The following is a 15,169-nucleotide window of genomic DNA, read 5'->3' as shown; positions in this document are numbered from 1 at the left end:
ACCAACAAAGGATCAAGCATCAAATACATGAGTCTATGGGAACCGTTTTCATTCATTCAAGCTGCCATAGTTGTTTGTTGCTTTTTAATCATTTTTATTTTTAATTTTGTGTGTGTGTGCGTGGTGCAGGAATTGAACCCAGGGTTCGCCTGTGTCAGGTTAACCTTTTACTACCCTGACTTTAGGTTATCAAATGTGTTTGTTTATGGCATGCATTTGCACATATCCGGGAAGAGGGAACTGCAGTTGAAGAATTGTTAGTCTACGGGGGACCTTTTCTTGATTAGTGATCGATGTACACAGGCCCAGCCACTGATGTGGTGCAGTTGCTGTGTGATCCTGGAGGGAATGATAACGTCATTGAGTGTGAGGCTGGGAAACATTACAGTGTGCTGCTGTATTCCAGGGCCTCGGCTTCAGCGCCTGTCTCCAGGTTCCAGCTCTGAGCTCTCGCGTTGACTTCTCGTCACGATGGACTCTAACCCTATGCATAGAAACAAACCCTTCCTTCCCAAGTTGCCGTTGGCAGTGGTGTTTATCACAGCAATATGAAGCAAGCTAGTAAACAAAATTAATATTGTGACATATGTAAATAGCGACACCCACTATCTAGGCTTCTTAAAACATGGGTGGTAACGAGACGAAATTCTCAGAGCTTACCCCTAAACCACCTGGGCTCAAACTACATCTCTGCTTCTTAGAAGTGCTGGGACTTTGCACAGGTTTGTAGACTATGCATTCTTCACGGAGAAATGTCCTCACTTTGTTTGCAGAATCGACATGTATTTGTGTAAAAATAGATAGGTTCAGAACAGCGTCTGGTGCACAGCAACTTGTCCATGCGTGTCCAACATGACGTGTCTATCATTGTTACTAATGCATTATCTTTTCCCCTTTCCCCATACTAATCAAGCAAACAGCAATCTCTGTCCTTCAATGTTTTACAGATGTACAGCAGAGAGGTCAGGACTCCAGTTTCCAAAAGGCTGAGTTTCTAGGAGAATCTGGAAAGACTGGAGGGGACTATCTCAGGGTTGTCATTGTTGGGAGTGCAGGTTATCCTGAGAACAAAGGAACAGCCTCTGACATTCAGGACAACATGGAGTCAGAGTCACGGGAGTGGTGATCAGTCCGTGGATTGGGCTCTGTTGGCAGAGGTCATAGCTAAGACCAGGGTGGCTGAGTGAGGCTGTGGGATATGGATCCGAAGGCTTTGTGAGGGCTAAACTGAGGGGGATAGTCACGAACAGAAAAGCATCTCCTTGTCTGAGCACCAACTGTCACCACTGAGCTTCAGGAGTGTGTAGTGGAGCCACCAAATCTCCAAATAACTGCTTTCTATTTTCTAATCTTCCAATTTTAAAATTTGGCATGCATTTTTTTTCTAAAAAACAGTTTGCAGCCCACACTCAACCTGAAGACTGCCTGTCCATAATCTCTAGGGTACGGGAGGCTAGTGGTCTCTAATCCATGTCTGCACCAAGACTGGAACGCCAGGCGTGTCCTTGCTGACAGTGGGTGAAAGGGGTCTCTTTACTTTCTGAATCTCAGTTTCTTCATCTGTAGACTGCACTAAAGACATCTGCCTAGGAAACCATGTGATAACTTAAGCACACACGATATACATCATGTTAAAATAATACTTTGCTTGGATGGAAACTGGAATACAAATATAGCCAAGCATGGTGGCACAAACCTATAGTCTAAGCCCTGAAGAGGCTGAGTAAGAAGGATCAAGAAGACTTCAAGGCCAGTCTTGGCTATACAATGAGACCATGCCTCATAACCAAAACTGCCATAACAGAACATAGACCAACACAGCCAGACAAAATGAGCTGCAACCCGATACCACTGAGCTGCCTAATTTGCACAACAGAAATTGCAGGATAAGGAATGGAAATCATATGCACAGTAGCGCATCCCAACCCACGGAGACTTTCCCCAAAGGGAGGAGCCCATTGTCTCGTGCAGGTGTCTGTGAGTTTATTTATCTGGATAAGTGTGTTCTATTTCCCACTCTGATATAGAGGTCAAATTCTTTCACCAGCCCATCCAAACATGTGCACGCATGGCGCACGCGCGCACACACACGCACACACACACGCACACGTATGCATGCATGCACACACCCACAAGCGTGCATGCATGTGCTCACACAAACACACACATGTGACTGGTACAGGCAATGAGGATTTCACCTCCCATCTTCCACTATCCTTACTCGGGACCCTTATTGTTGTATCCAAAGGCCTCCTGGCTCCTGCTCATACTTACTGCCTTGAGGGGTAAGGGGCCCAGCTTTTGGTAAGAGTCATTCCTCATTCATTCTTTCTCTCTCTCTCTCTCTCTCTCTCTCTCTCTCTCTCTCTCTCTCTCTCTCTCTCTCCATAGAGGACTGGGGAACTTTCTAGTCAAAGGTCTCCCTGTTACTGTGGACATGTATAGCCACTGGGAATGATTAACCTGGCCTCTTTGAAAGGCATTTCAGTGGAAATCCTCTTCCCCACTAACCAAGGGTCTCTGGCCAGGGCGGCTCCGTGGAGGGTTGTTAACTCTCCCAGCAAAGGATATAGCTGATGAAGGAAAAACTAGAGCAGTCATGGTTCCCTGCCCTGTGGAAAGTCCAAGGACCTCCCCCCTCCGTCCATGTCTAGGAAGGTGAACATTCAAACTGGCTAGGCTCCCACCAAGCCGGATCATGAAGTAGGATCAAAACCCCTTGCCATTGACCTTGGCTTCTCATCAATCCTTCCTTGGACTTTCCACAGGGCAGGGAACCATGACTGCTCTTTGGATTGGAGAGGGAGGGGGAGAGGAGTGGGGGGAGGGGGAGAAGAGTGGGGGGAGGGGGAGGGAAATGGGAGGCTGGGAGGAGGCGGAAACTTTTTTTTTCCTATTCTCAATAAAAAAAAATTAAAATGGAAAAAAAAAAAGAAAAACTAGAGTAACCAACAGGAATTTAAGGCTTTCTTAATACCGCCCCCTAGGAGCGCTAACCAACTACACAAAAGGTGAATCTTGGCTTACCTGCATTGTATTAAAGACCCAGCAATAAACACTAATTAGTAGTATTTCAAAACAAGATTTTACCATCCCTGATCAGAGTTGTCTTCCTAACCTGGTTCAGCTGGGAACCTGGTATTCCTGAAGGCACACAGAGTTCATCACCAGGTACCCAGCTTCAGCCTGTTTAAAAGGGACCTGGGTGGGCCTTATCAAACACTCCAATGTAGTCCAACACTAGAACATTACTAACATGGTTTACCTGTCTGATATAAAACCCAGTCTGCTCAAGTTGAGAAATAAGAGAGCCACACTGGAACAATAAACCTGTCAGAAGCTGACTTTTTCTTTAAAAGAAGCAGCCGAAGGTCCATGCAGGCAATGCCATCTGTAAACCTGTGACCCGCAGCTGCCGCTCCTGCTCTGAGATTGTTCTCATGGGACATGACCTGGATGACAGTCTGGTCCTTACCTGTGCTATCCAGAAAATACTGTCTTAGCTACCACAAAAACCCCTTTAAGGTACTTTATTCTTTGGTCGAATAATTTGTCTGATTCTAAGTACATTAAGTAACGTCCCCTTCATTGTTACTGGAGAAAAGTCTCCATCACAGCTGAGTCACATCCCACCCCAGGTTTGCCCCAGCATCTCCCACCCGTCTTCAGAACATACCCTCTAAGCCTTCCAGCGCGCCTCAGACCACAGAAGACTCCCAGGAAGTCACGAGACAATCGAAATCGGTATCTTCACAAAAGATCCTGAGAGCGCAAATTTGCTCTTCTGTGGCACGGCACACTCCTGCCATCCTGCTTCAAGGGGTGAAATCCCTTCTTGCCACGCCTGCTGCTCTGGGTGTCTTTTCCCAGTGCCCATTTTCTAATCATTATTTAGATGAGCGTAACCATGGCTGGCTCCACTCATCTCTCCAATAGGATTCCTTCCCCCCCCTTTTTTCCTCTATTTCTGGCCCTGGCCTCTGTCAATGGCTAATCAAATCTATTCCTTCCAAAATAAAACAGATTCAATTCCAAATGATTCTGTATATTCCATGGACAGCCAGGCTGGAGTCCCACTCAAAACCTGCTTACTTGGGACCAAAATGTCTCACTTTTTACTTTCCCCGTCTGACGTGCAACCATGACCTCCATCCTCCAGAAACCACTGGAAGAAGCTTTCTACAGTTCCACCTTTCTGTGCAGGTCCGCATGTATTTCTGCTCCAACACTGGGTGGGAGCCTTACCATGGTAACCATCCTTCCCCATACCACGCTGGCTCAGGAGAACATGGACTGTATTTTCAATACTCTGGTCAGATTTCTTTCTCTTTAATTCAACAGTTCTGACTCTAGATGACATTTAGACAAAGCCTTCAACCCCTATCACTGTAAGAGACACTTCCTTTGAGTCCTTGGACCAAGCAATGTGAACCTTCTACTAAATATGACTCTAATGATGGTTCTCTTTGCATGGTGCACTGCAGAACCCTTTCTAGGAAGGCTGGACCAGCGTGCTACCCTTATTCATTTCAAATAAACCAAGAAAAACTCACCCAATCAAGACTCAAGACTGATTTGTAGCTCTATCGTGGGTGGGAGGAGCATTTGGAGGGAAGAAAGATCAAGACTGAGAAGAGAGTAGAAAGCGAACAGGTCCTCCATGAAAATGTGGTCCAGAAGTTATCCTTAAACAAAACCATAGCTGTGTTCTGCCCAAATGGTCAAACAGCCACTGGCATAGCCAAGCCAGATAAGCCACAACCAAATAACAGAATTATTTCCATTTATGTGATATGAATGATATAAAACACACTAAGGGGCTCATGCTCATTGCCCAGGACTGATCAATCTGCAGTCTCCTCATTTACATGGTGGTGGTGGGGGAGCATGCTGGGGTTTTGAATACAAAGTCTTAACCTAAAGGAATGCGGAGTCCTCCACAATGGAGGTCCTCACAGCGCACTGTTGTCTATTGGTGGTTCTTGCACTAATACCTCAGGTCTTTTGTTCCCTGCAATGTACTAAATAAACTTTTTCTACACTGGTATAATGGGTGAACTCCTTCACCAATCCACCAAACATCCCAACATGGGCAGTATACAGAATGAGGGTTTTGTTGTGTTGTGCTTTCTAAAGATGCTTGAGAGTGCCTTAAATTTATGGCTGTGTGGGTGAACCAGACTGCTGCAGGGCCTCGGTGAAGGAGGGCTATAGTGTCAGGGCAGCGAGTCTGCAGTTCCACAGTTCTGAAGGGCCAGGCTGCCGGTGCTCAGCAGTCCGGTGCCTATGTCATCACCGTATCAGGTATCACATGTGCCCAGAGCTTAGCACCTGCACTCTTAGGAGTAGCTTTTCCACGGCTCATTTTGGAACTGGGTTGTTCTCACCCCTGGGTTAACTTCAACTAATCAATTATTCTCCAGGCAGGGAGACGAGGAGGATGGAGGCAGGATGGGCTAATTAGGGGACTTCCAAATTTTCCTGCCCTGTAGTGTTGAGCGTCCCTGGACTCCAGCTGCCCGAGCTCTGGAGTGGTTTCCAGCCATTCTCAGAGGCACAAAAGCCTTCAAACGGAGGTTTAAGGACAAACTCAGAAGGCAAACTAAAGCAGAGCTGTTGTCGGCAGCCTTGACATCTGAAGGTGGCCTCTGAGGGTTTCATCAGTCAGTTTGAAAAATAGACTGCAGAAGGAATAGAGTCTTTGCCATCACATCCTCCGACAGGAGGGAAGAACTGGTCTTCCCTGTCATAAATCAAAGGTTTTTGTTGCTGTCCTTGTTGTTTTTGATCTTGCTATGGTGCAGTAGAAATCATCACACCCTCTGGCCATGTGCTTCCCTAGAGCCACAACTCTGCAGGGAACTAGAGGACTGACTCAGTTGCCCTCCTGAGGTGGTGCCTCTGAAGGAGAACACTGAGATTAGCAGGGTCAGCACTCACCAGCTCCACTGACTCCAGAACCAGCCCCACTGGTTCACAGGGAGGCCTGGGGAATGATTCAAAATGACTTCCTCTGCAGTTATTAGAATTCTTCCTTTGTGTGATATCCAAAACTCTAGTATTTATTTTCTACTCCAACCCATCCTATGTCTGATAGAACCCTCTGTAGTAAAGGAGCATAATGAGTCGATGAGGCAGGGGTGAGGGCCCCAAAAGAGGGAGAAGGAAGTAAGCCTTCAGAGTGAATTCATCCGCTCTGCCTCAAAGAGCACAGAAGAGAAGCCCGTGTCAGGAGGCAAACCACAAACGTGCAGTAATTCCATCAAGGTCAGCCAAACACTTAGAGGAATAGGTTACAAAACAGGCAATTGGGCCATAATGCTGTAAGCTGCAAAGGAACACAGCTAACAAAAACAGCACAAGGTTTTTATATGGAACACTAGAAATTTTCCTTTAACAACACAAAAGCAGACCTATTACACACAGCAACATGGTTACGTGTGTCAGTCAGTTTTGTCAGCCCGGCACAGTCTAGAATCACCTGGGAAGATGCTCTCAATTAGAGACTGCTTAGATCAGGTTGCTCCGTGAGTGTGCTTGTGAAGGGTTTATCCTCACTGGCTTAATTGATAGGGGAGCATCCAGCCTGAATATGGGCAACACAATTTCACGGGCTCAGCTTTGGACTGCATGAAAGTGAAAACAGCCAAATAAACCTAGCTGATCAAGTAGGCACACATGTGTTCTTCTCTCTTTTCACATAGATGTGGTATAACTACCTGAGTTTCTGCCTTGACGTCTTCAAAACAATGGACTCTGACTTGGAACTACAAGCTGAGTAGACTTTCTCTCCTAAGTTGCTTTGAGTTGGGGTATTTTACCACACTAACAACAGAAATGATACTAGGACTCATGGGTAGAAAGGCATGAGTTCTAGTATCTATTATCCCCAAAACATCTGTATTTGAAATTAAATAGCCAATTTGGAAAGAAAGTGAAGTACATCCATCTGCTTTGCATCACTATAAGGGATTGCCTGACAGACAGGCTAAGTATCAAGTGGAAAGGTATAATCTGGCTCCCAGTTCTGGAAGTTAGAGCCTTAGATTGAGTGTCCCCACTCTTTTAGGTCTGTGGCAGGGTGACCTATCCTTATGGGAGCACAAGTCAGAAAGAGTATCACACCACAATCAGAAGAGAGAGTACAGGAGGGACCTTATAGGACCTTGCCTCCAAAGACTTGAGCATATCCCACAAAGTCCCACCTCTCACAGTTTTGCAGAACCTCCCAATACCTCCATCCTGAGGTTTAGACAGTTATGTAGACCTGTGGACGATGTTACCCATATTCAAACAACAGCAAGATGGGAATGTCTTTCCCTGATCAGGATATAATTTAGATTTCTTTCATAGAAACCACAGTATTGGAAATAGATAACAAGCAAAATCACCGGTGAGAGAGAGCCTGAGCAGACTCATGTCTACACATCAGTAGAGACATATTCCAATGGGAAAACTGGCTTCCCAAGGCCAACGCAAGCCTGTTCCCACCCTCTTTGGTAAGGACCAGGTAAAAACTCAGAGAACCCATGCAGAGGACAGTGATTCCACTTCCACAGGCTTAGCAGATGGGAATGCATGGCCTCGAAACACCTCCGGGCTGAGCAAAAAGCCCTGCAACCCACTTGACATGGTTCTTACCAGACACAGTTGATTCTGTGATTTCAGCACGCATCTCCAGACTCCTCCCCTGCTAGAGAAGGATTGATTTTACCTAACCCAGTCTTGTGCCTCCAGTGTTTTAGTGGCGGGGAGGGAAGAGAACTTGACTTTCAGTTGTGGTTAGCCAAGTGTGAGGAGTCAGAGCTGGATCAAGTGAAGAGAATTCTACATGCACCCGAGGTGCTGAGCTTTCGGGTGACACCATCACATGCCAGGCTTCAGAATGACACACTGAGTGATTGTGTGCCGCATGGGGGAGGAAGGAGGTGGAACCTCTCTGCTGGGCCAAAGAGGCAAATAGGTATAGGCTGCAAAGTTTCCACAGCCATGAAGAGGTTGCCCACACCTATCTGCCCAGGTGGACAGTATTTCATCTCCAAGACAACAGCACTGCCAAATTCTCGACAACACCAGTGAGCGTAGTGCTGGGTGTCACCTACACCAGTGAGTGCAGTGCAGTGCTGGGTGTCAACTACACCAGTGAGTGCAGTGCTGGGTGTCACCTACACCAGTGAGCACGGTGCTGGGTGTCACCTACACCAGTGAGCACGGTGCTGGGTGTCATCTACACCAGTGAGAGCAGTGCTGCGTGTCATCTACACCAGTGAGTGCAGTGCTGGGTGTCACCTACACCAGTGAGCGCGGTGCTGGGTGTCACCTACACCAGTGAGCACGGTGCTGGGTGTCATCTACACCAGTGAGTGCAGTGCTGGGTGTCATCTACACCAGTGAGAGCAGTGTAGTGCTGGGTGTCATTTTTGACCTGGGACTTCAGACCTTCACGCCTCCTTCCTCACAAACTGGCTGGAACTTGTATGTGATGATAGCTATCATTTCAACCACACAGGAAGGGACTATGCTTAATGTCAAAGTAGAATTAAATTCCTGGATGCCCAGTTGGTGATGGAAATACCTGCACATTTGATGTCAAAAGTGGAAAAAGAGAAAAAGATCCTGCAGGAGCTTCCATCTGCACAGTGTGAGGGGAGCAGGATGGGACCAACTCTGACCTTTTATATAAGTCTTTCACCTCTGCACCCACTGAACTCTGACCTTTTATATAAGCCTTTCACCTCTGCACCCACTGAACCCCTGCAGCATCAGCTGCAGCACCAACTTCTAGTACCGCTGCACAGCCAAAGTGGCCGAGAAACTCCAGGATGCAGAGATGTAAGCTTATGAAGAAATTACACCTGATTTTCTCCAGTCTCAGAAGTGTGTTGGAGAACAGTAAGCATAAGCAACTGCAGACCATTCCGAAGGATCTGCTGGCTGGGATTCTGTGAACGAGGATGGAGACTGGATTTTCTAGGAGAGCTGTTCCCGGCTCCCCTGTATGGGAGGAAGCCATCTTTGTATGTCCCTCTTCCCTTCACTCTGTCTAAGTGCACTGCATATTCTGAGCTGCGAAGATACTACTCTGGGTTATGGATCTTTTTAAAGATTTAATAGGCACTATATTTCAGTTTTTGTGTTTGTTTAGGATGGATACAGTAGATGCTAAGAAGGCATAAAGGCATAATTTACCCCATTTGGATACATTTTGGCAGCTGGACGCCATGTCAACAAGGAAGCCCAGCATTTCTGACCTCCTCAGCGTGCAGGCACGGTGGTGTAGGGTGACCCCAGGCCCATCTCTCGACATTACCAACTGGAGTCTTATTTTAAAGAAATGGAACATAAAAAGGCATCTTAGAAAAATATTTTAAAATAAAGTTTATAAAGATCTACACTTTTAAATAAAATTAGTAAATTCTATTATCAGGTCTCATCTTTCTTCTTGGCAGATACCGCCTTCAATTTTTAAACATTTGCCAAAGAAAACGCCTTTGCCAACACACACATTGATGGGTTTGGCTGTTTCTGATCAGAATTCAGAAACAATGCCAAGAAGTCATTGTTTGTCTTTATTGCTTAATCTCAAAACTTTAAGTAAAAAGTAGGACATTAAATTCATCTTTAAATAAATTAATAAAATAAGGCTAGGCTATCACTCGGTGGCAGAATGTTTGCTACCATATGCAGGGTCCTTGGTTCTATGCCCAGAAACATGTGTGTGCAAGAGCATGAACACACACGGAGATGGAGAGATCGATGACAGAGAAAGGAGCACACACAAGAGAGAAGAGAGAGATGAATAAATACCAGAAGATATTCTTACCTGGTCCTCAAAGGACAGGGCCTGGGCAACATCTCTTGGGAAGCCATCAATGACAATGCCTTCTTCGTCGGGTATCTGCATCAGTTTCTGTTTTATCTCTGTGATTGTTGTCTCCTATAGCACAAAGGTGAGAACCGACAGTGTACTCCAGGCAGGGACGACTATTTTCATGCACAAGGAAAGACACCCATGCAGTGATACCTGTGGGGCCAGCTCCCCGTTGGTGATTATCTTGGCGATCAGACTCCATTTTCTGTTGCTGCTGGCGCTGTGGATTTTCTTCCTCAGTAATTCTCCCACTGAAATGTACTGGAATCCGTACCGCTCGGCGATCTTCAAACTCTGAGTCCCCTTTCCGCTTCCTGGGCCACCTGGCATTCAAAACAGGCAAACCCATGACCTTGTGCAAAGAGATGCTCCCTCCACGGCCATGACTTAAAACATGTTCAGTGTCTATTTCTTATGAAGTGAAATTGGGCTTATATCTTTGTAGTCAACACAAGCTTCACAGTGATTTTATCTTTTCTTTTTGCATAATAATCAGAAGTTTCTGGTGGCATAGAGCACCCTTCTCCTCCATCTGCTTTTCAATAAGACGGAAACTGACTTTACTATAGGTACCGTGCTTGCACGAATAGGAATACTTCCAACATGTTATTATTTCTTTTCCTTCTGTGGTTACTAGGGAATAAACGTTTGATTTGTCAATTAAAGAGAAAAAAAACTCCATTTGGTATGGGACAATGGTCTGTATTCTGCCAATTATATTTTAAATAAATGCTGATTGGCCAGTAGCCAAGCAGGAAGTATAAGCGGGACAACCAGACAGGAAGTAGAGGTGGGTCAATGAGAACAGGAAAATTCTAAGGAGAAGGAAGCCCATTCCTCTGCAGTCCTGACCCAGCCACAGAAGAAGCAAGATGTGACTGCCTTGCTGAATAAGGTTCCGAGCCATGTGGCTAACACAGACAAGAATAATGGGCTAATATAAGTTATAAGAGTTAATAAGAAGCCTGAGCTAATGGGCCAATCAGTTTATAACTAACACCTCTGTGTGATTTCTCTGGGACTTAACGACTGCGGGAACCAGGTAGGACAGAAACCCCATCAACACCCATTTTAAACAAGTATCTAATTGAGTATCTACATTAATGATTAATTGAAGAAACCCACCAGCTCATAAATCTTGAAGGGATTATTTTCAGTTCATTACAGAGAATTACTGTAATATTACAGTGGAAATCTAAGAATGTGAACTAGGTGTTAAATAGAATTATAATTCTACTTTATTGAAAATTACTCTAAATATTTTCGTTAGTAGTCCTTGACCTTCTGTTTCTGGTTGTTGTTACTACCCAACTCAACATTGGTAGCTATGTTATCTCTGAAATGGAAGCAGGCAAACCAAGCCAGCAGCAGTGGAGAGTTTGACGCTCACTGTCGCACCTATGACGAGAATGATCTTGGGTCGAGGCCTCGTTGGGTCAAAGACCTCATACTCCTCTATCAGCTCTGCCGTCTCAGACAGGTCCGTGTCGCTCTCTATGGAAAACTGGTGGATGGGAGGGAGCCGGTCATAACGTCGATAAGGGAAGTTGGAATTTTCAGGCATTACTGCAAAAGAGTAAGATCAATTTGAAGAGGGGAAAAAGGGCTGAGCAAACCACTTTTCACAGTTGACCAATTAGTACAAAAAGTTGTGTAAATTAGCCAATCCCTGGAAGAAGGGAGGCTTCCTTAATGGCCAGCAAACTTTTTTTATTAAAGGGGCAGAGAGCCGACATTCTGGATTTCTAGACCCACACCATCTCATACTTGACAGCCAAGGTAGCATGGGTTTGGTCCTAGACCACTCCTAAGTGAATGAGGGGGCCAGTGTTTTAGGAAAACTTTATTGACACAGATGGTGGCCTGGCTTGGACCACCTGCACTGAGAAAGGATAACTTCCTCAGGCTTAGCTTCATTGTATTTCACAGCCTCTGCCTAGATATTCTGGGATTTGAGGACTTCACCTCACCCGGGTGCCCAGGGACTCAGTTCCTGTGCGGAGTATACTCTGTTCACTCTGCAAATAGAGACACGCAGTAGAATGTTCAGTGATGCAAAGATCGCATGTCTAACTCATAGTACCTTTCCATGTCATTGCATTCTACGGGCTCAACCTTTAGTGCTGTGGTGCTTTGGAAAAGAACACCCCCATGGGCTTGTCTTTGCATGCTTAGTACCCAGCTGATGAACTGTTTGGGAAGGATTAGGTGTGGCCGTGTTGGAGGAGGAGAGTCACTGGGCTTGGATTTTGATGTTTCAAAAGCCCACATCACACCCAGTGCCTCTTTCTCTCCCTGTTTGTGCCTGGGGACCAGGATCTAAAGCTCTCAGCTACTTCTTCAGCACCATGCTTGCCGGTCTGCTTCCATGCTCCATGTCATGATAATAATGGACTAATCCCCTAAACTGTAAGCCAGCCCCCAAATAAATGATTAAATGCTTCATTCTATAAGAGTTGCCTTGGTTGTGGTGTCCCTTCATAGCAGTAAAACAGTGACTGCGATGGATATCTTTAAGTTCGTTGACCTACAATGAAAATATGCACATATGAAGATTTAAATTTATGTCTACACTCCAGATGTGTCTGCATGTGGAGGCTGTTTTAGTAGGAGACAAAGCTGTAGCTGTCTCCTTAGTGCTAGTGGAAGTCTAGAGCCTATGTGCTTAGATATGACAGCCACATACCCACCAGGCAGAAAGGCTATGGCTCAAGTCTTTGCTGGTAAACTCTACATCAGATGAAGGGATGGATAAACCCACTTGGGCTGGAGTCATAAGAAATGATATGTACAAAGGGCAGGTCCAAAGGCAGAGGTGATGAAATGCGGGCGTCAGATCTCACCGACAACACTAAAAGGAAGAGTCGAAATACAAAGCACACTTGTCCCAGTGGTCCAAAAGACAGACCTGGCAAGCTCCAGACAGTCAGGCAGATGGTATCAGTCGCGGTCAATATATAGCTCACGGCTCCTTCTTTTCTCATGCCAGGCGCCGTTATTGCACCCAGGATACAAAGAGAACCCTCACTACCCAACGATCCCGGCAGGAGGGAGATGGACATCTACTTGGCCTTCCGTAGAGCTTTTAATAGTTGATAGCTTTCTAAGCACAACACAAAGCGTCACCTCCCAAGGAGCTCATCAGTTGGAACTTTGCATTCTCCAGTGATCTAACATGTTAAATCATTTGCCTAATGACTCACTAGACTTTGATTCTGCTAACAAAGTCTTCAGACAGTGGCAGACAGTCCTTAGACAATGTGGGGAAAGGCATTGATTATAGTAACCTGCTCTGCCTTAAAATGAAATAATTTAAAGATCTGTCCACCAATCAACTATCTTTGCTTTATGGTATTTTAGTTTAGGGAAATAGTTTGCTTTCTATTTGCTTTCATCATAAAAGATGAAAATATTTTATGTGATAGACTAATTTCTAAAGATAATTGTATGTTAATATAACATTGTCAATATGCTTGCAAAAATTCATGAATCACTACATTTCTAGAGATATTTAAGTTTGGGGGCAATTACCAATGTTATCAAATTTAACAACCTATTCCACCAATTATGGTTTACACATAGGAAGGGGTAGAATGCTTTTCTCACTTGCATGAGGTCCTCCTGAGTCCAGTATTTTAAAACAAAACAAAGAATAAAAAAGATAAATAACTTCATAAAACAAAAATTTGCAATCAAAAGATAAATGAATTTAGAAAATATTTTGCATAATCCTAGCTTATATTCCAGATACAGGACGGCACGGTGTAATATTTTCTTGACCACAGTCTATAGAAAGTCTATCTAATGATTAATGAAAATATAATTAGCAGCACAATGACCGCCGTGCGGACAAGGAAGGATGATGCTCGCTCTGGAGATATCTCTGAGGGAATGATATTTCTACTTTCCTCTTATTGAGCTTCTTAAAAATTAGCACACATGACTTTTTCCCTACGCCACATTCAAATCAAATCTAACTGGGTCGTGACTAATGAGGCCACACAGACTAAGCATTGTTTTCTTTTTGCGTTTATGGAAATTGGTTTCATGCTCTTGGTGGGACAGAAATTTCTGTGAAACAGCATTTTAAAATCTGTTTTTATTATTTATTTATGTGCATTTCTGTGTGGGGTGTGCACACATGAGTGCAGGTGCGTGAAGAGGCCAGCAGAGGGCAGTAGGTCCTCTGGAATGGGGTGTACAGGCAATTGAGAGCTGCCAGCCATAAGTACTGGGAACAGAAGCCAGGTTCTCTGGAAGAGGAGGAACCGGTCTTAACCGTTGAGCCATTTCTTCCAACCTCACTGTAGAGCAATTTTTGAACATGGCTTAAATGTTGAAAAGATATCGTCTTGGTCACTGGAGAAGAATTAGTTTAGCGTCCCCTGACTGGAACCAATTTTGCATTTGCATACTGTTATACTCACAACTTCATTCAGCCAAAAAGGCTGATTGGCCCATGGTTTTTGAAAAAAAAAAAAAAAAAACGCACACTTCAGAATGAGATTGGAAAGCTTGACGTTGCTCCAAAAGACTATAGCTTCCACTTCTCACCTGACATGGTCAACCGATTTATTTATCTCTGCGTCTTTCATCCCAGTGACAAATCTATCGTATTCAGTAGTCACTTAGTGAATCTTTATTAAATGAACCTTAGAAGGTATCCATGCACTTGTGTAAACACACTAATGTGTACCCTATTCTTGGAAGCAACATTAGTGAGCAGTGGCTCTTTCTGACCACTAAATCAATGCTGAGTGTTACATACTAACCACCAATTTGATCCGCATTCTTCTTGTATATCTGGGGAAAGCCTACTTGCGATTTTAAAAAATAAAGCTGTAATTCTTAAATTATGTTGCAAAATAATGAATTTGGTAGTATAGATTCTGTATAAACTTACAGAAAATTGCCAGTGTGTTGCTTCCCCCCTTATCACAGACGGTTAGAATTAGTAGCCGAAATAGATAAGTTCTGCAGAGCACTTAGAAATCCAATCATTAAAAGTGCTCTCTCCAGACTGCATGGTGTGTTTTTAAGAGACCTGCTCTCTCGTGAGATGTCCACCGTTCTGTCCATGCCTTACCATTTCTGAGGAAGGATCTCCGAGACTGTCCTCCGTTCAGCGGCGGTAATGTCTTCTTCTCCTGGCTGACGAATGTGTCCCACTTCACCTTCTCACAGCCTCCTAGCTCCTTGACTTTCTGTAAACAACTTTCCAAGTACTCTATGGGGTCTTCCGGCTTGGAACACATCAAGCCATTCAAAAGGCTCTGAAATACATACATACATATATAT

At 44.7% G+C, this 15,169-nt stretch overlaps 1 protein-coding gene across 3 annotated transcripts in view; it reads right to left on the bottom strand.

The window, feature by feature from the left end:
• Ak5 (adenylate kinase 5) overlaps nt 1-15,169 on the bottom strand; it is a 163,242-nt gene that overhangs the window by 140,404 nt on the left and 7,669 nt on the right. For all 3 annotated transcript variants that reach the window (XM_050149520.1, XM_050149522.1, XM_050149521.1), the window contains exons 2-5: nt 14,958-15,144; nt 11,270-11,437; nt 10,025-10,194; nt 9,824-9,937 (exon numbers count right to left, since the gene is read on the bottom strand). In XM_050149520.1, the coding sequence (XP_050005477.1) occupies nt 9,824-9,937; nt 10,025-10,194; nt 11,270-11,437; nt 14,958-15,144 (639 nt within the window). The remainder of the gene's footprint in view (nt 1-9,823; nt 9,938-10,024; nt 10,195-11,269; nt 11,438-14,957; nt 15,145-15,169) is intronic.

This window comes from Alexandromys fortis, unplaced genomic scaffold (genome assembly GCF_014885135.2).
Source record: "Alexandromys fortis isolate MF-2015 unplaced genomic scaffold, M_Fortis_MF-2015_v1.1 scaffold_68, whole genome shotgun sequence".
NCBI lineage: Eukaryota > Metazoa > Chordata > Mammalia > Rodentia > Cricetidae > Alexandromys > Alexandromys fortis.
Note: the sequence above shows the minus strand (reverse complement) of the source record. Positions and strands in the feature narration are given on the sequence as shown.